This window comes from Podarcis bocagei (genome assembly GCF_964188305.1).
Source record: "Podarcis bocagei genome assembly, chromosome: 5".
NCBI lineage: Eukaryota > Metazoa > Chordata > Lepidosauria > Squamata > Lacertidae > Podarcis > Podarcis bocagei.
This window is the reverse complement of record NC_138129.1, coordinates 14,706,306-14,725,492: the sequence shown is the minus strand read 5'-3', so window position 1 is coordinate 14,725,492 and position 19,187 is coordinate 14,706,306. Positions and strand designations below refer to the sequence as shown.

The window sequence follows — 19,187 nt, the reverse complement described above, 5'->3', positions numbered from 1 at the left end:
CCGCAAAAAAAAAAGAGCCAGAAGGAACTCCCCCCGCCCAGCGGGAAGCTAAATTTAAAACACACGCGCGCACTCACACAGCGCGCAACCCCTGGGCGTGTCAAGAAAGGAAGGAGTCGGCATTGCAACGAGGGCAGCCGCCGCCGCGGATCTGCGCGTCCCTCTCTCCCGGTGGGTGTTTGAAGAGGGCGCCTCCAAGTCAGTTAACTCCTGACGTTTGGGGATCATGTGAATGGTTGAGTTCCCATGGTTCCGTGTGAGTTCGCCTTGCCCCACCCCGTCTCTGCCTCTCTCGCCTTTCCCTTCCTCTGTCGAATGCAACAGTAAAATAACAACAACAATCGCAATCCTAATAATAATAATAAATGCAAGGGGAGGGAGGAGGGGAGATAAAATGGGGGAGGCAATAAAAAGAGAGGAGGAGGGAAGGAAGTAAATAAAAGCTCCTCATCGGGAGAGTTATTTTCAGTTACTGGGGAGGAGATCCCACTTGCTTTCCCCCCACCCTCTCTCGTTTCTCCTCCCTTCCCTTTGCTCCCCACGTTTGCAAGGGGAAGCCAAAGGGGATTCGGCAGTCTGGAAACCGAACGTGAAAAGCGGGGAGGAAAGAGAGCGGGGAGGGAGAGAGAAAGAGAGTCGCGCAAGCGAGAGAGGGAGGGGGAAAACGAAGAGGGCCTCGGATCTCGGCAACCACCATTAAGGCGGAGGAAGAAGCGACAACAGCGGCCGCCGCGGAATATCGAGGGGGAAAGGAGGGGAGAGAGATACTATTTCCCTCTCTCTCCCCGCAACCCAGCCCAGGAAAGGAAAGCGGGGACTCGTTTGGCCAGCCAGCAGCCGAAGGGTTGGCTTTGACCCCCTTCGGGCGCTGCGCCCTTTTTTGGAGAGGGAGGCGGCGTGTGTGCGCGCGCTGCAAAAGGAGAAGGCAGGAAGAAGAGCGAGCGAGGAAGGCGAAAGAAGAAAAAAGAAGAAGAAAAAGAAGCAAAGGGAGAGGAAGGGACGGGAGGGGAAAGAAGAAGAAGAAAAAAGAGGAGCGAGGAAGAGAGACAATTCTAGATTTTCTCCGTGCCCAGGATTTGGGGAGGTTTCTCTGCTTGGAAGCTGCTCTGCTGCCGCCGCCGCCGCCTTGGACCTGGAGGATTATATATATAATATATATATAGAAACAGAGACGTCTCTTAATATTCTCATTTCGCCCTCCCCCACCATTGGAGGTGGCGTGGAAGCTGGAAATATTTTTTTAAAGACCCAATTATTGTTATTATTTTACTGCTGCAGGGGTTGGAAAGGGGGGGGGGAGAGAAGGAGGAAGAAGGAGGCAGCTTTTTTAACCCGTGATCCTGCGGAGAATTTCCCCCCCCCCGCGCCAGTGGTCCCCCCTTTTTTTTCTTTTTTCGTGACTGTCAATCTCCCTCCGTTCCCTACACCCCCGTCTTCTTCTTTTCCTACCCCCCCCCTTTTCCTTTTTCTCCGGATCTGCATTGCGAGAGGATCTGGTCGAGGTGTGGGGGAGAAAAGAGGTTGGAGGCCCGGCTTGAGCAGTAGCAAAGTCATCGCTCTCTTCCCCCCAACCCCTCCCCTCCCCTCCTCTTCCCCCCCCCCCAACCAACCCCGTAGTAGGCTCCGCACTCCGCTCCCTCCATGTCTTTAGACAGCGGCAGCTGCGAGTAAAAGAATAAAAAAGGGGGGGAAGGAGAGAGGCTTCCCCCCCCCCCGAGATACACACAGCCGCCTTCTCTCCAGCGAGACCCGGTTGCTTCCTGCCCCACTCCCTTTTCCTCTCTCTCTGCCTCTCGGCTGCGGGTGCCCCCTCCTTTGCACCCCCCACCCCCGGCCTTTCCTCCCCACCCCTTCCCTTCCCCCCTTTCCATTCCGCCCCCCCCCCCAAGATGGGCTGCTTAGGGAACAGCAAGACTGAGGACCAGCGCAACGAGGAGAAGGCGCAGCGGGAGGCCAACAAGAAAATCGAGAAGCAGCTGCAGAAGGACAAGCAGGTCTATAGGGCCACGCACCGGCTCCTCTTGCTGGGTAAGGGCGGCCGGGGGCAGCGGGGAGGAGGGCGTCTCTCTTTTGGGGGGGGTTGAGGAGGCCAAGCGCGCGCCCCCCCTTCCGCATACACGGGGGCGCGGGAGAGAGCGGAAAGGAAGCGCGGACGTCTTTCTCGAGGCCCGGGTCTCCCTGGGTAACGGGTGGCAATAACGGGGCCCAGCAGTGACTGGGCAGCAGGAGGGAGAGGTGGGGCCCTGCCTGCCAGGCCGCCTGCTCGCTCGCTCGCCTGCCTGCCTGCCTTCCCCGCGGGCTTCTCGGGGAAGCTCCCCCGGCTTGGCAGGAAGGGAAAAGGAAGCGGGTCTCCAGGGGTTGGCGGCGAGGGAAAAGGGGCCTGGGAGAAAGTAGGCCTCGGGCCCTCAGCCGCTGGCTGCTCGTACTGCAGCCACGCTTGTGGGGTGTGTTTTTAACGGGGGAGGGGTGTTTTTGTTTTTGGCAGGGGGGTGACAGCTCGGGGGAGGGGAGCCAGCTAGGCACTCGAAAGGGTCCGGATCCCTTCTGTTCCCAACACGTCGTTTTCATACGTTTCATGGACACGGGTGTGTTCCTTGGTGAGCAGGGAAACCCCTTGAGGTGGATGACAACGCTGGTTGGCCCTTTTCCTCTAAACCTCCCTCCCCCCCCCACTGCTTGGGACCCCCCCAAAGTGGATAAGTTGTAACTGGTAGCTCACCCTACTCCTAGGGTTCACCTTATTATTATTATTAAGGTGACAGACAGAAACATACATTTCCCTTTTTAGACTGGCTTGCCCCCCCCAAACATGGCTCACCACCTCCTGTTTCTGCCCCCCCCCCCACCTTGTACTTCATAGGTAACTGCTGCATGGAGAAGAGGGCACAAACCACTGTTGAAAAGACACTCTGGTCTTTTCAAACTGTTAGTGGTTGAGGCGGCTGTCAGTGATGTTTTAAGTGGAATGTCACTTTCATAGAATGTAATGTCGGGGCCTGTACAGGTAGAGGGTTTTTTGGGGGGTGGGGGCTGCAGGCCACAGGATGCTCAGCACTTCAGTTAATGTGGTCACAGTCGCTGCGTGTGGGCCCTTGGTGGGGGGACTGAAGTGGATGATAGTAGCGAATGGGGGACAGGGAGTATGAAAAGAATCCAGCCTCACCCTTTTCCCTGTTTGGGAACGCTATACATGCACAAATCCTTACAGGAAGTGTGTGGAGGTGAGTGGGGCTTTGCAGTATTCTGTCGAGTTGGAGGTGGGGTGTATTCTGGATAAATGGGGTGGCGGTGGGCTAAGGTGCTTTTCTGGGGACTTGGAAGGAAAGGGGGCTTAATGTGGACTCGGAAAAGGAGGCTTTTGAAGGAAGCGGAAGGAAAGGTTTATTTTTAATACTGTGATGGACTTGCGTCCTTCCCTTTGTCACATTTATTGTTATCATTAACATTGGGGAAATGAGGCTGGGGAATGAGCATTTTTGGCTCCATATAGATTAATACCAAATGCTGGCCTATTTGTTTGGTGTGTTTTTTCCAGCAGATACACACTTGGTTTAAAACACTTCCCAAAGACCTCAACATAAAATGAATATTCTGTTTTCAGACACGCAGTTTGTGTGACATTGTAGTATCTAATGGTACTGGAGTATTGCTTTTGAATGGCCTGTATTTTTTTACAGGAGAACCTAGTTTGCTATGATCCATATTTTTAGGTGGTGTTGGTGATTGGAATAGTGAACATGGGACTCCATGAGCTGTTGAGTGAAGAGAGCCTGTAAGTCATTGATTTTAAGAAAGGAAGAGGTCTAAAATACAAGTTGAATAATTATAGCAACATTTTCTGCATTGAAGTGATTATCCAGGTCCCTTCTGGCACATAAATTTGAGGAAAATACCTGATTTAATGTCTGCCCGATGCATGTGTGCGATCTTAAGAATGCATAGTTGGAAGTAAATCTGTTTAAATCAGTTGTGCTCAATCCCATGTAACTTGTATTTAAAACTGTTGTGGAAATCAGTTTTGCAGCTTAAATATCCAGAACAGAAGCTTATAGACATTTATATGCATTTGTTTAAGCTTCAAGTAGTTAGAAAATAGCTTGGCTCTTCATAATTAAAACATGGGTTCCTTATGTGTCTTAAATTTGATTTGCCCAGATGTGGTGGCTTAAAAACTGTAGTTACATGGAGTCCTTAAGTCATACAGAGAATGACAAGAAATCTGTGGTGTAGTAGTGTAAGTACTATAAAATCCAGAAATGAAAGCACAAGTGCACAGTACTAGTAATAATGTGTTATGTGGTGAACATGTTAAGAATAATGCAATGGAAAAAAACACATTTCATCTTAAAAGCTTGTTCATAGGACTTTTAGAAGTCCTTAGTGTGGTTTCTCAAATCATGTATGCATTTGACTGACATATCAGTGATAACTGTTTAGTGTGTTTTTTAAATGAAAAACACAGTATGAGAGAAAATACAATAGTTATAGATAGCTGCTGGGAATTTCAGGAATAGGGTAGGAATTTAAATTGGTATTTGCTTAAGTTTTGCGGGGTTGATAGTTTTAGCTGTCCCCTGCATCTTCATGGTGGAAGGTCGGGAAAAACACCCTCACTTTTGATGAGCTCTCTTTATGCTTGGTATGATAGATTTTTGCTTATTTTTGACCTATTACAGCTCTGTGACTGGCGAGTGCTATATGCAGTTATTTATCTTGTCCTGGTGAAATCTTTCTGAACCTGTTTTCCACCAATATTTATAAAGAATGGGGTAGGAGTGAAGATTTCATGTCTGGCATTAAAATGTTCAGAGTTTAAGTAGTTTTAATAGTGTGTTGGAGTGAAGGAAGGAGTTAGGTTGCTGTGGAATTTGAAAACATGAAAGAGAAGGAAGACAGGATAGACTTCCCCAGAAAAATATACTTTGATATATAGCTGCTAAAATTTAGTTTTGTGTACGAGACTCAAAATGGAGGCTTGTGCTGTCATTGAGTACCGGGGAAAGCCTGGCATTGAAGAAACACAAATGATGCCTTCATGATCCCTGCCTTGCTTAGGTTTCCTAAATTTCTCTTTTTTCTGGGGCTTGTGAGAGCTGTATATGGAAATAAACCACCCAAAGATGCTAGAGCATCTGTGTGTCTGCATCACCATGGCAGGACTTGATTTCCTGCAAAGGGGGAAGAGAAAACGCCAGCTTTTATATAGAAATATTGAAAGCTAGTGGCTGGAGTGCCTGAATATCTCAGTCAGATTTCATGGTTCAAGCCCTTCACTGTGCAGACTGAGTGGGTGCAACATGCCGACTGGATGGGGAGAAAAGGGGCTTTCTTGTGTGTGGAGTGGGAGAAAAGAGAAGGGTTAGTTGTAGGGTGCAGAATGAAGGACGTCTTCTCATGGGAGTGAACAAGATGGTATTTTCAAAATGCAGACTTGATGTGCAGCTTGGTGGGTATGTGCATGGGGTGTAGAGCATGTGGAGGTGATGGGAAGCTGCTTCCAGGATGCATATGAGAGGTGGGGAGCAGGAGGGGGCTCTTAGGCATCGCTGTAGCAGAATGGTGGCAGGGGTTCTCCTTTCTCAAATGGCACCATGTTCTCTGTTTCAGTGTGTTGAACTGGCTGGTGGTGTGATTAAAGACATCAGGGTTTTACAGACACAATTGGCTTTGCTCCTTTCTCCCCCCCCCCCCCTTTGAAGTAGTCGTTGTTTGAGGCAACTCCCGTTTCCCTTCAGAATACTAAACTTGCCTCTGCCTTAGTTTCCCCATTCTGCTTGTTTGATGCAGACAACTGGGGGAAAAATGGTTAGTGAAATATTTCATGCTTCAGCTCCGACACATGACTTCAGCTGGACATTTATTTTTAGCTGCAGCTACAGTTTCCAGTGGCAATTACTGCTTTTTTTCCTTTCAGTTTTCAGTCTTGTGGTGAGTAACCTAGGTTCATGGATTTTGCCTCTTGAAGCGACTCATGTGCCCCAGAATTTATTTTACTTCCTTCTGAAATTGATTTACTTTTTTTGTTTTTAGGTGCTGGTGAATCTGGTAAAAGCACAATTGTCAAACAAATGCGGATCTTGCATGTGAATGGATTTAATGCAGAGTAAGTGCATCTATATTCCTACCACATTATTTGAAGTTATGTGCATGATTGATTATAAGTATATTTGTGAGTTCTGGTGTAATTGAATGTGGCTCCTTGAGGATTTGTCTTTTTAGGGGGAAAGGGTAGTGTTTAGTTTGAGAGTATCGTGATTGAACTTTTCAAATATGCGAGGGAGCCTGCTTCTTAACTGATTGCATCAAGGTTTCATTTGTCAGGCTTTATGAAGGCGAAGTTTTGCTGCAGTTTCTCTCACAATATGGCTGACATCTAACTTCTTCTGTAGTAGGCTCAGTATTTTCTTTCAAAGTAAACTGAATGCACTTTATGAAGAAGTATTAAGGGTTGCTTCAGGAAATTGATTACATACTGGTTTTATGTTTAAGGCCACAGACAGACTTTTATGATTGCTGTTTTGGTTTCCAGATTTGAGATAAAATAAGAAGCTTTTGGTTCTCTCTCTGTTTCATTGTCACTTTGGATGGGCCAAGCATTGATTATATTGTTCCCTGTCAAGCAAAACCTATTCAACTTAAGAATTATTTAGTTAATATCCTGGTTTGGCATTCCATTGTTTGTAGAGAAAGATGTATGACCCAGTCTTAAGTACATATTTCTTAATTGGAATTTCAAGGCTTACTATCTTTTTTCAGAATTCTACTATCATTACAGTATTCCACAATAATACCCCAAGTCACTTTTTGGGGTAGTATCTGGGCAGGACCCAAATATCTGCTCCCATCTGGGACAAAAGGTACTGCATAGCAAAATAGTCTTGAAACTGAAGTGGTGCAGACAATTGAAAAACAGTTTTGGACTTCCATGGTAGTTCCTTGCTTTTTCTACCCCCTTCCCCAGTACTCAGCTTCTGAACAAGGTGGTTCTTTTTAGCTAATCATCATTGAGATATTTGCCTGTGAATTTGTCTAATTCCCTTTTAAAGCAAGGTAAGCTAATTGGCAACCTCTCATCTATATTGTGGCAGCAATTCATAAATCTATTGTGTGTTTGTGAAGAAGTACTTCTATCTACCCTGAATCAATGCCCAGTTTGTTTTGGTCACTCCAGGTTAGGGAAGCGAGAGAGAGAGAAAATAATTGTCAATACAATTGTTTATCATATTCTCTCTACCCCCCAGTGTTTTTCTTTTCTAAGGTTGAAATCCCCAAATGCTCTCACTTTTTTGTTGCCAGATAGGTGCTCTTGATTGCCTTGCATCTTTTCTGACTGCTATTTCCTTCTAGAAGAATGGGTGATCAGAATGGAACATAATATTCCAGATCACTGTAGATTTATAGGCTAATAAAGGCTTTAGCATAGTCACAGTCTTATTTTCATTCTCTTTTCTAATCAACCCCATCCTGGAATTCATCTTTTTCACTAGTGCTACAAGTATTCAGTGCTGTAGCTTCACATCCCCCCAGTTAGTGGCTAGTAGAAAAACAGTAGTAACTATTGTGTAATTTATAACAGATTCATTGGGGTAGCCTTGTGAAAAATATTGGACCTGGGTCCAGCTGTTAGTTCAGAAGAAAAATGTACTACCTACACACCAATGTGGAAAGACTTCTTCAGTCACAAGATTTTGATATGTAGCTCTTCTGCTTTTGGTTCATACTTAGTTGCCTTCAATAATCTGATTTGTTTTATAATAAGGAAGTTTTGAACATTTATTTCTGTTTCAGAAATAATTTTGTTTGAGAATTCAGCAAAGGCAGCCTGAAGTCCTAGCATATGTATTGGCATCCATCTGTCTCAAGAGACAGTGGAGTGCGCCTCTAGGGGTGAAGTCACCGAAGTGAACTCCCCGGGGCATAAGTCTGGGCAGTGTGTATGGAGGTCCTAGATTGCCCAGGCGACAAGACCCTCCTCTCGGCCTTGCTGATGTGGTCCAAAGGAAAGCAGAGGAATACTTTTGGCAACAGGAGCTGCTGGAAGAAGTGTTCAAGGCACCATCCAACTGCCTTAGGGACTCCATTTCAGATTTGTTTAGGCTTTACTCCTTAGCCTTTTCTTCTCCCAAAGATGTCCCATAAGGCAGTGGAGGTTTAAGATCAGAGTTTTCCTTCTAGATGAGCTACCATCCCAGGTTGATGAACCCCATCTGCCCTTCACTCTACAGCATCTGTATGTCTTGGTAAACATTGGTTAGGACAGCGTGAATGAGTAGGAGTGAATCATAGTGAGCTTTGGTTTTCCTCACTTCTCCCATTCATCCAGGAGAACTAGTTCACATACTTTTGCGTCAGCTTTTGATTATTTTCTACTGCTATATTATAACAGACAAAATGTAAAACCATTTGCCAGTGCTGACCATGTTATCTGGACCTGGAACTGTGGTTGAGCTTAACCATGGTTAGTTTTTACAAGCCATCTTCAGTAACTGTGATTTCATTTTAATGTTACCCGCAGTTTGCCAGTTCAGACCACACAACAAACTTTGGTTAAGTAAAAAGGAGAACCTGAGGCATACTGCGGCTTGTTCCTCTTCATTCATGTTGCTCTAAACGAGGGATGGCCAACAGGTAGATCGCAGTCTCTTGGAAGTTGGACAAGCCTGCTCTAAACAAACCCTAACTGGAGATGGCGGGAATTGAATTTCTGTTGTATGCCATCTTTTGAAGGCTTGCTGTAAAAGGATAGGTAGAAAATGAAATAAAAGAAAATAAATAATAAACTAATAATAAAATATTGCTTAACTGAAACTCATTTAGAAGTATGTCAGTATGGACGAGTAAGAGGCGCTCTCGCATCTTCAGAAAAGTTATGCAGTCCTCAATACTTACCTATTATCACTTGGATAATAGGATTTTAATGTAGTATAGATTTAGTGTACATATGTTAGTTCAATGTATCATTTGTGGTGTTTCAGTTACAGCTGGTTCTTGGACCTTAACAAGCTGCTCCAAAATTTAGCCAATTACTGCTAATTGCAAGTTAGCCCACCAAAAATGTACTACCATTTCTGTACTTAGCCATATGTGATGCGGTGCCTGGATGTATGTGTACATGATAGAGTGAGAAGTTGGTGGAATGGCAGTAGGAAGCTGTATGTCATATTAATTGACTTTAGGACCCTTAAAATTTTGGGGAAAGAAACTCTTCAGAATTGGTTTCCTCATAATAGAAATCACGAGTTAGCGTATGTTAGTGAACAGTTTGGGCTTTTGGTGCAACTTGAGAGGAATGGGATAATAAAGCTGGGGAGCGAAATCTGAGAATATTCCTCACAATGTTCTTGTTCAGATCCGGTACGTGGAACAACATTGTTAAGAGGATGCCATGTTTGATGATGGATCATGAAGTCAATGGATCATGAAGTCAATGGACTACAATTACTGTGGCCTTTTAGTTTAGGATCCAGATTCCTTCCCCTTTTCATTGGAGAATATATGGCTCTTGATCAGTTTACTCGGTGTACACTCCTATACATCTAGGCAGCTTCACAGAAGTGGGATTTAAGCAATCTGTGTTCAGAATGGCATCCTTGGTTCCCCAAAAAAGCCTTAGTGAGAAATCTGAATAGAAATATAACAACAATAATGAAATAAACTGCCAGGATGTCTGTTCCTATGCCAGGGTGTTTGAAAGCCTAAATTAGTGTCTTCTTTTTTACTAGAATGTAGCTGTTGCTTAAGTATCCAAGCTTCAAAAATTATTATTCCAGTGTGCTTTATCCTAGCTTCATACAAACGGTAAGGCTGGGCAATATCTGGTTTTCAATATTGTGATATATCACCAGCTAAACATCATGATGTCTAGATATATCACGATATCTGAAATATGGAAGGAACTATGCAAAGGCAAACAGGACAATGTCCTGGCAACTGCTACTACTTAAGGGTCTAAAACTGATAAATGATGATAATATCAATCACCTCATGGTCACTTTCATCAGCAGGCAAGCCAAAATGCATCCAAACAAGAGTTTTGGTTTGGGACTTCGCTACCGAATGGTGGCATTCAGGACAGTCCAAAGTATGGCGATGAATATTATGTTTAGCTGGTAATAACATTGCAGTGTTTAGCTAGTGATATATCACGATGTTGAAAACCAGATATTGCCTAGCCCTCACACACATTGTGATTAACAATATTTTGCGAGGTCAGATATTATGAAACAGTTATCACGGTGTGAACTTCAAACCGGTTTTGGTCAATATATTGATATATCGCCCAGCCCTAATAAGTAGTCCTTAAAAACTGTTCGCATTCAGTTGATATCATGACATTTCCAAAGGGTAGGATACCCTGCATTATACATAAAAGGCTGGGGAATTAGTGCCTTTTCTATATTTGTATTTACTACCCTAATGTGTTGCTGGTTTTTGTTTTTGTTGTTTGTTTGTCAGTCCATAACAATTCATTTGACCCTTGTCTTGGATTTTGCTATTTATAGAAATGTTATTTGCAGTTCAGCCCCCAAAGTAATCTGCATAGAAGGGGTATATCTAGAGATGTTATGATCTTAGTTAGGGTTAGTGAACCAAAGTTTGGGCTATTGATACAAGGAAGGGCATAGTTTGTCTTTTAGAGTTTCTGTCCATTCTGTCATGTTTCAAGTTGTCCATGACAATAGCTTTGATTGGGCTGTGGAGGAAGAACTGGTGCATTCTTAAATGTCATTTGTTGGTTGCTGTTTGATATAGGGTAGTCTGGAGAAAGTCAGGCAATTTTCCCTTGCTTCAGTGTGATTCATTTGCAGTACTCAGAACCTACCCATTTCAGTCAGTGTTGCTCTTAAAGTAATTGAACAAAATGCATAGATTTCAGGATTAGATTTGAATATTTTTGCAGCTGTTTTTCAAAAGAGACCTAGGCATTTCACACCCAATTACAACTTGTGCTGGCATGATGTATGCAGAGGCACTTGCTAAGTTTAGCATCTTGCCTGATCAGTGGGCTGACCATTACATTTTTCCAAAACTTGTAAGTACCTGTAAAATTAGACTGTACCCTAACCTCTCCAAAAGCGTTCACCTCCCAGTTCTCACATGGCCCTACCAGTCTCTGCAATCTGCATACCTGTAGAGCCTACCTCCTTCTCTTTTCTTGCCCCGTGTGATACTTTTACAGCCAGTGAAATTCCCAGGACGTCTTTTTCAAGCTATGGTTGGGAAATCAAAAGAAGCAATGAATAGTTGGTGAGTGGTTTTGAGACGTTGCCCTTTGACAAGAAGAAATTTCATCTATAATCGTGAAATTCAGTTGGGTTTAAGAAACTGACAGACAAGATGCCATTTTCCAGGGAAAATTTGCAGAAATAGCTTAGAAATGAATAATGCAAGTATACCTTCATTTACCATCCTTGGATATCTAACATCACATTATATAACATATATATATATATATATATCACTTGTTATATAACTGCCCTTGGCAGTGGGGAAGGAAAAGTTTGTGGATATTTAAGTTACGTAGACAATAGGGACAGGAAGTTGTAACCATGGGAAAAGAGGAAAGGTGCATGTCAGTTGCTAAAGTGAAGATGTGTGAGTTAAGTGGGGGGTTTTCTCATTTGGCGAGATTAGGATGCAAGTATATTATGGAGAGGGAAATGTGTCTGTAATCCATGCATTTGAGGTAACATTTGAAGAGTGACTAGGTAAACGAATGTATGCTGCTATTGCCAGCCATTCACAAAAGTTAAACAGGAGACATATGTTCAGGGTGGTTCAGGCCCATGCCAACACTGAATGGTAGTTTTGAGGGCCACAGTTCAAGAAGGAGGAGCTCAAATTGGTAGATAGATTATAGGTCCTCTCTTTTCGGCATGGTTATTGCCTAATGTTGGAAAGAAGTAGAACAGCATTATGGGTTGAATCCAGGTATGTTATATCTGGGATAGATCCACTGAAATCGGTGGACTGAAATTATCCTTGCCCATTGATTTCAGTCTCCTCCAAGTATAATTAGTTGAATTCAACTCCATATATTTACAGGGATTCCACCCCCACCCTTTAAAATCACACATTCTCCCCCCCCTCCGTTTGTTAGAATTCCAATAGCAAACCTTTTCAATCCCTCTTCTGTTGAATTGCTTGATCTTAAGCCTGAGTGAATGACCAATTGTCATTTGCCACATTCATTCTGTTGTATCTTTGGTATGTGTGACCCCCTTTCCTAGAGAATACAAGACGTTAGGGCAAGAAGCAAGGTGTTTAAATTTAAAGTAAGATAGTTTTATGTTAAAGAATTGGAAAATATTTCTTTGAGAAGAGCAGTAGAATAATGTGGTGAGAATTTGAGAACTTCAGGGACTGAGATTCCATAAGGGAAGGATGAGCAAGAATGCTATCAGTTGTTTGTTGAGAACACCATTGTTATTAAAAGATTCAATGACATTTTGTAGAACAGATTAGTTCTACACTTGGGCAGTCTATTCACTTTGGGCAGTGTTATTTTGTCAGGCTTAAAGAGGTTAAAGTGCACACTGAAATAGAAAAAGCAGAGTGGTTTAAAAAGCATGTATGTCTCTAACCTGTTCCTTTATTTGTAGATTATCCTAATGACTCATTCTCAGTCACTAGATTTCCCCAACTCTAGTTGCGTTTGTTAAGAGTGCATGCTTCATTCACTAATAGGAGAATGAAGCTGGTAAAACGTAACTATCCATTTTCGTCCAACAAATATTGAATTGTTGCTTATTAAATTATGATGAAAGTAAATCCAGAGGCCAAGCTAGTATTTGCTTTTGTTGTTGTGCTACAGCTTCTGATGAACTCCAGTAATTCTCAGGTATATCGCTTTTCCTTTTAAGAGACAAAAAACTCCTAGGTTTGATCTGGAATACTGAGTTCAGATGGAGTCTCAGTGAAGATGGAATGCCAAAAAGGCTATTCTTGCTGGCTTTAGATACATGCTCATCTGTCAGGATAGTTGAAAGCTTGGAGCTCAGATATGTATCAGAGCTGCAGAGATTAATGGTTTTGCCAAACTTCTGTATGTAAAAATGGCAAATTTAGGACTTGGGATGAATACAGCATCTTCCATTTGTCCAGACTGTAACCTTTTATCCTATTGCAATGGTCAATCATTTCACTTCTGAAAAATTCTATAACTTGCTTTTCCGTTAAGAGAGCTGGTTGTAGGGCTTAATTGGCATGGTTTTATAGCTAACTTTTCACTGAAGTGAAATGTGGCCCAATTTTATTTGGCCCATGGTAGTCAAATTTTCTGAAGGGATGATAAAACAAAAAGTTCTACTGCTTCCTGCTTTATAAATTGTAAGATTAGTCTTGGCCATTGGCAATCCATTGTGATAATGCTCCTTACGTCTGAAATATGCCAAGTAAGCCAGGGCTGTTTCTGTGGTGGCCCTGAGGAAATAGATATTCCACCAAAGGAAGTCCAGCTGGCCCCATCACGGCTCGCCTTTCAAGCTGTAAGACCTGTCTATTATTGTGTCCTTTTTCAGGGGCTTCATGTTAAAAAAATAATAATAAAAATCTGACTGCTGGTGTTTTTATGCTGATTTTGATTTTCACATTACACTGTTGTGATCTCCAAGTATACAAAGCTGTCACTTCCTGTTTTACATTGTTCAATTATGGTAGCCCCTGAATAGTTAAGCCAGGGAAAAAAGTGTGTATCTACTTTTACAAAATTCCATTTCGTTTGTTTTTCTAAACATAGTCTTAAATGAGAGATGGTATACAACCTGAAACATTTATGTACTTTTTAAAAATAGTTGGGCTAAATATTTTAAAGCCCTTGTGCAACTTTGGCCTTGTGGGAGTTACAGAGGAAAGAGAGAAATTTAAAATTAAGACTGATTCCGGAGAACGAAAGAGACAACCTTGTGGAATACTTGACACGGGAGTTTGTGGATTGCTGGGACCTTGAGGAAGACGAATTTAAAATTACGACTGCCTTCAGATTGGGTAAAAAGCAAGATAGAAAGACACCGAGAGACTGTTTGATTACACTCAGATCCAAGGAGGAAAGAGATAAAATATTAGGATTACATTTTGAAAAGGCCCTGCAAATTGGAAATTCAGCTGTACAGATCTTCAAAGACATCCCAAAATACATTTTGGATTTAAGAAACTTTTACAAGGACTTGGTTCTCTTGCTAAAGAAGAACACTATTCGCTTTAGGTGGGAGTTTCCACAAGGACTGTCATTTGACTACAAGGCAAAGAAAGTGAAAATAAAGACAATTCAAGATAAAGACAAATTTTTGGCAAGATGCCAGGAGGATTTACAGAAGGGGACTGTGGACGTACTTGCAGAACAGAGGAGAGCACTGGACATCCTGAATCTCTCGTTTGGACAAAAACCACCACCATCAGAAGAAGAGCAACAACTTGGAGCTGTTGGAGGAGCCTTAAGAAAATAACAAGATGGCTCTGCAATTCCTTAGTTGGAATTGTAATGGGCTCAATGGGCCTTTGAAGAGAAGACAAGTATTTCATATATTGAATAAAGAACAATCGGACTTGATATGCTTACAAGAAACTCACATAACTAGAGCCCACAGGAGATTACTTTCAAATAAAAGGCTAGGACAAGAATTTATCTCATCAGACAAAGTTAAGAAGAGAGGAGTTGTAATATATGTGAAGGAGAAATGGGCTCCAAAAATGATATTCAAAGATGAACAAGGGAGATATCTGGCTGTGGAGATACAAGTACAAGGAGAAAAATTCTTAGTTGTTGGAGTTTATGCACCAAATGAAGGCAAATCTGACTTCTTTAAGAGACTTCATGAAACTTTGACGGACTATTTGGATTACAATATGATAATCATGGGAGACATGAATGGCGTGGTCTCCACTAATATGGACAAGGCACAAAGACTAACAGTCACTAAAGAAGGGAGACTCCCTAAGACTTTTTTCGAAATGACAGAAAACATGGACTTGATAGACATTTGGAGAACAAGGAACCCTCTGGAGAGAGAGGGAACCTTTTTCTCCCAAGCAATGATGACCTGGACCAGAATTGACCAAATCTGGGTTACTAGTGGACTGGCTCCAAAGATTAAGAAAGTGGAAATCTGCCCAAAAACTTGCTCCGACCATAACGCCGTGAAGATGGAGATGAAACTCACAATAACTGGTCAATTTAGATGGAGAATGAATGACACCCTCTTTCGAGATAAGGAGATTCTCACGAAGGCCCAAAAGACCCTAAAAGACTATTTTGAAATAAATTTGAGGACCGACGTGGAGAAAAGAGTGATCTGGGATGCAAGTAAAGCGGTTATGAGAGGATTTCTGATTCAACAAAATTCAATAAAGAGGAAAAAACAAAATGAGAAAAAAGAGAAGATCTTGGAAATGATAAAGGAAGGAGAGAGGAAATTAAGAACAAAACCAAAGTCTCAGGACATTTTAAGAGAGATCAAGTTATATCAAACTCAATATATGGAATTGATGAACCAAGAGATTGAATGGAAGATAAAGCAAATGAAGCAAAAAACTTTTGAATCAGCAAATAAATGTGGTAAACTTTTGGCATGGCAATTGAAGAAAAGGCAGAAACTAAATACAGTTACAAGTCTAGAGGTGGATGGAAAGAATATATCTAAACCCAATGAAATCAGAAATTGCTTTTTAAGTTATTTCAAAAAACTCTACACTCAAGGCCCGCAAAATGAAGAAGATATAGACAAATTCCTTGGAAGATATGGATTACAAAACATCTCTCAGCAAAGTAAGATGGACCTGAACCAGAGAATCTCAGAACAAGAGATAGAGGCTGCCATTCAGAATATGCAACTGGGCAAATCTCCGGGACCAGATGGATTGACTTCTAGATACTACAAATCGCTGAAGGAATGGTTGATTCAACCATTAAGAGAAGTTTGTAATGAGATCCTTGAAGGAAAAAGGGCACCTGAATCGTGGAAAGAGGCATATATTTCACTCATACCAAAGTCAGAGACTGAAAAGACCCAACTCAAGAACTACCGCCCAATATCATTGCTCAATGTGGATTACAAAATTTTTGCAGACATTTTGGCAAAAAGACTCAAAAGAGTTTTGATGGAGATGATTCATAAGGACCAAGCAGGCTTTCTCCCTAAAAGACACCTGGCAGACAATGTAAGGAATGTTATAGACATTCTGGAAAAGCTAGAGGTGAATATAAACACTAAAGCAGTATTGATCTTTGTGGACGCGGAGAAAGCCTTTGACAATATTTCTTGGAGTTTTATGAAAAAGAATCTTCATAGGATGGGGGTAGGCCGGGGTTTTGAGAATGGTATGGCTGCAATATATTCTGAACAAAAAGCCAAACTGATTGTAAATAATGTTGTGACTGAGGAGCTTAAGATAGAAAAAGGAACACGACAGGGGTGCCCGATTTCCCCATTACTCTTTATTTCAGTTCTGGAGGTGTTGCTGAATATGATAAGAAATGACCAGCAGGTTAAGGGTGTGCAGGTCGGAGCTAAACATTACAAGTTAAGAGCGTTCGCAGATGACTTAGTATTGACTTTGCAAGAGCCAAACACTAGTACGAAAAAGGTATTAGAAATAATACAACAGTTTGGCCAGGTAGCTGGATTTAAGTTGAACAAGCTAAAAACCAAAGTTTTAGGGAAAAACCTAACAGATATGGAAAAGGAGAAATTTCAAGAGGAAACAGGTTTGACTGTGGTCAAGAAGGTCAAATATCTAGGAGTTTATCTAACATCCAAGAATCAGAATTTGTATAAGGATAATTATGAAAAATGTTGGTCAGAAATTAAAAAAGATTTAGAAATATGGTCAAATTTGAAACTGTCAATGTTAGGCCGAATTGCAGTAATTAAAATGAATGTATTGCCTAGAATGCTATTTTTGTTTCAGACCTTGCAGATTATTGATAAGATGGAATGTTTTAAGAGGTGGCACAAAGATATCTCAAAATTTGTCTGGCAGGGCAAAAAGCCCCGAATTAAATTTAAAATACTGACAGATGCTAAAGAAAGAGGGGGTTTTGCCCTGCCGGACCTAAAATTGTATTATGAGGCAGCAGCTTTTTGCTGGCTCAAAGAATGGATGCTCCTCGAGAATACAGACATCTTAGATCTGGAAGGTTTCAATAACGCTTTTGGTTGGCATGCATATCTTTGGTATGATAAAGTTAACAGTGCCTTCAAAAATCACATTGTTAGAAAAGCATTGTTTAATGTTTGGATAAGATATAAAGATCTTTTGGAAAACAAAACCCCTAGATGGGTGTCACCAGTGGAGGCCAATGCAGTGAAAAAACTCAATATGGAGGTCGGATGGCCGAAGTATTGGGAAATTTTAGAACAGGATGGAGATAAGTTCAAATTACAAAGTCAGGAGAAATTGAAGCATAAAGTGGAAAATTGGTTCCAATATCGTCAAATAATGGAATTTTTTAAACAGGACAGGAAAGTCGGCTTCCAGGTGGAAAAATCAAAATTAGAAACCGAATTGTTAGAACCCAATACTAAGAATTTATCTAGAATGTACAACTTGTTGTTGAAATGGAACACACAGGATGAAACAGTTAAATCGGCTATGATTAAGTGGGCTCAGGATGTTGGACATAACATTATGTCAGCTGACTGGGAATGGTTATGGAACACCGGTATAAAATTTACGGCATGTAATGCCTTAAAGGAAAACATTATGAAAATGGTATACAGGTGGTACATGACCCCAGTCAAGCTGGCAAAAATCTATCATTTGCCCGATAACAAATGTTGGAAGTGTAAAGAGACTGAAGGTACCTTCTATCACCTTTGGTGGACATGTCCGAAGATTAAGGCCTTCTGGGAAATGATCTATAATGAAATGAAAAAGGTACTTAAATGTACCTTTTCTAAAAAACCAGAGGCCTTCCTCTTGGGCATTGTCGGCCAATTGGTGACAAAGAAAGATAGAGCTTTTTTCATGTATGCCACAACAGCAGCAAGAATACTTATCGCAAAGTATTGGAAGACACAAGACCTACCCACTTTGGAAGAATGGCAGATGAAAGTGATGGACTACATGACATTGGCCGAGATGACAGGCAGAATCCGTGATCAACAAAAAGAGACGGTAGAAGAAGAATGGAAAAAATTTAAAAGCTATCTTAAGGACTACTATAAACTTAATGAATGTTAAAATGTCGGAGTTTCCAGAAACAAAGGGGTACAGGGACATAAGGTCAGAGTGTAAGAGAGGACTAAGAGGATAGAGATTGGAAAGTAATAACTGGGAGTTGCTAGTTGAACAATGGACATTGGGATGCAGAGAGGGGGGGTATGGGGAAGTCCTAGAAAGGAGGTTTATGAAAATATGTTTGAAACTATACGTGTATGTTTGTCATTCTTAATGTTTGTCTGTTTTTCTTAAAAATGTTGTAAAACCAATAAAAATTTTATAAAAAAAAAAATAAATATTTTAAAGCCCAAATAATTAAATTTTATTAAATAAATTTTGAATAGTTTTTACATTTGCTTGCTTAAAAAAAATGATTAACGACAAATTTCCACTCAGATAGGAAGTTGTTACTGATTACTTTTCTTTCAAGCAGTATGATACAGACATGAATTGTGCCATGCTGCATATGGCAAATATGTAGGGAATTGGTTCATGCGTAATGGAAGAACTCAAAGTGACTAGGGTAGAAATAGGGAAATAAGTGCAGTATGGAAGAGATCCAGTGCAAAAATAATGGCTATATTCTAAACCATCGTTTAGAGAATATGGCTCTCCTCCTCTTCAGCTTGCACATTACTCTTTCCCCCATGACAGGAGATAGAAAGCTTCCACTTCTGTTTTAGATTAACCGTGCTTACCATGTTGACCAAACCTTAAACCATAGTTAATCTTAACTATATTTAGTGAAAACAAGTCAGCTTCACAAACTGGTGCCGTGTCTTGTCCCTGTTTCTCTGCTGTTCTCCTCACCTCCTCTACTTCTCCCTTCATCTCACTTTCCTCCGTGCCCCCCGTCTTTATATCCCTTGGTCCTTATTGGAATAGGTGGTGTATGGGAGCCTTGTGGGGGCCAGCTTGGGAAAGTATTGGTGAGGCCTGTGGTTTTTGCCACCATGTACCTCAGGTTCATCTGATTACCTCTCCTCTGGCATGGTCACAAGGAGCAGACTGGAAGCTTTTGCTTTATT

At 41.7% G+C, this 19,187-nt stretch overlaps 1 protein-coding gene across 6 annotated transcripts in view; it reads left to right on the top strand.

Moving 5' to 3' along the window:
• GNAS (GNAS complex locus) overlaps window positions 1-19,187 on the top strand; it is a 182,917-nt gene that overhangs the window by 69,972 nt on the left and 93,758 nt on the right. For 2 of the 6 annotated variants that reach the window (XM_081196493.1, XM_081196492.1), the window contains exons 1-2: window positions 1,887-2,028; window positions 6,031-6,103. In XM_081196493.1, coding sequence (XP_081052619.1) covers window positions 1,890-2,028; window positions 6,031-6,103 — 212 coding nt within the window. In that variant the 5' untranslated portion in view covers window positions 1,887-1,889. Of the gene's footprint in view, window positions 1-1,886; window positions 2,029-2,507; window positions 2,598-2,846; window positions 3,222-6,030; window positions 6,104-19,187 lie in introns of those variants that run through there. The other 4 variants (XM_081196490.1, XM_081196491.1, XM_081196495.1 and 1 more) reach the window with 3 other exon arrangements.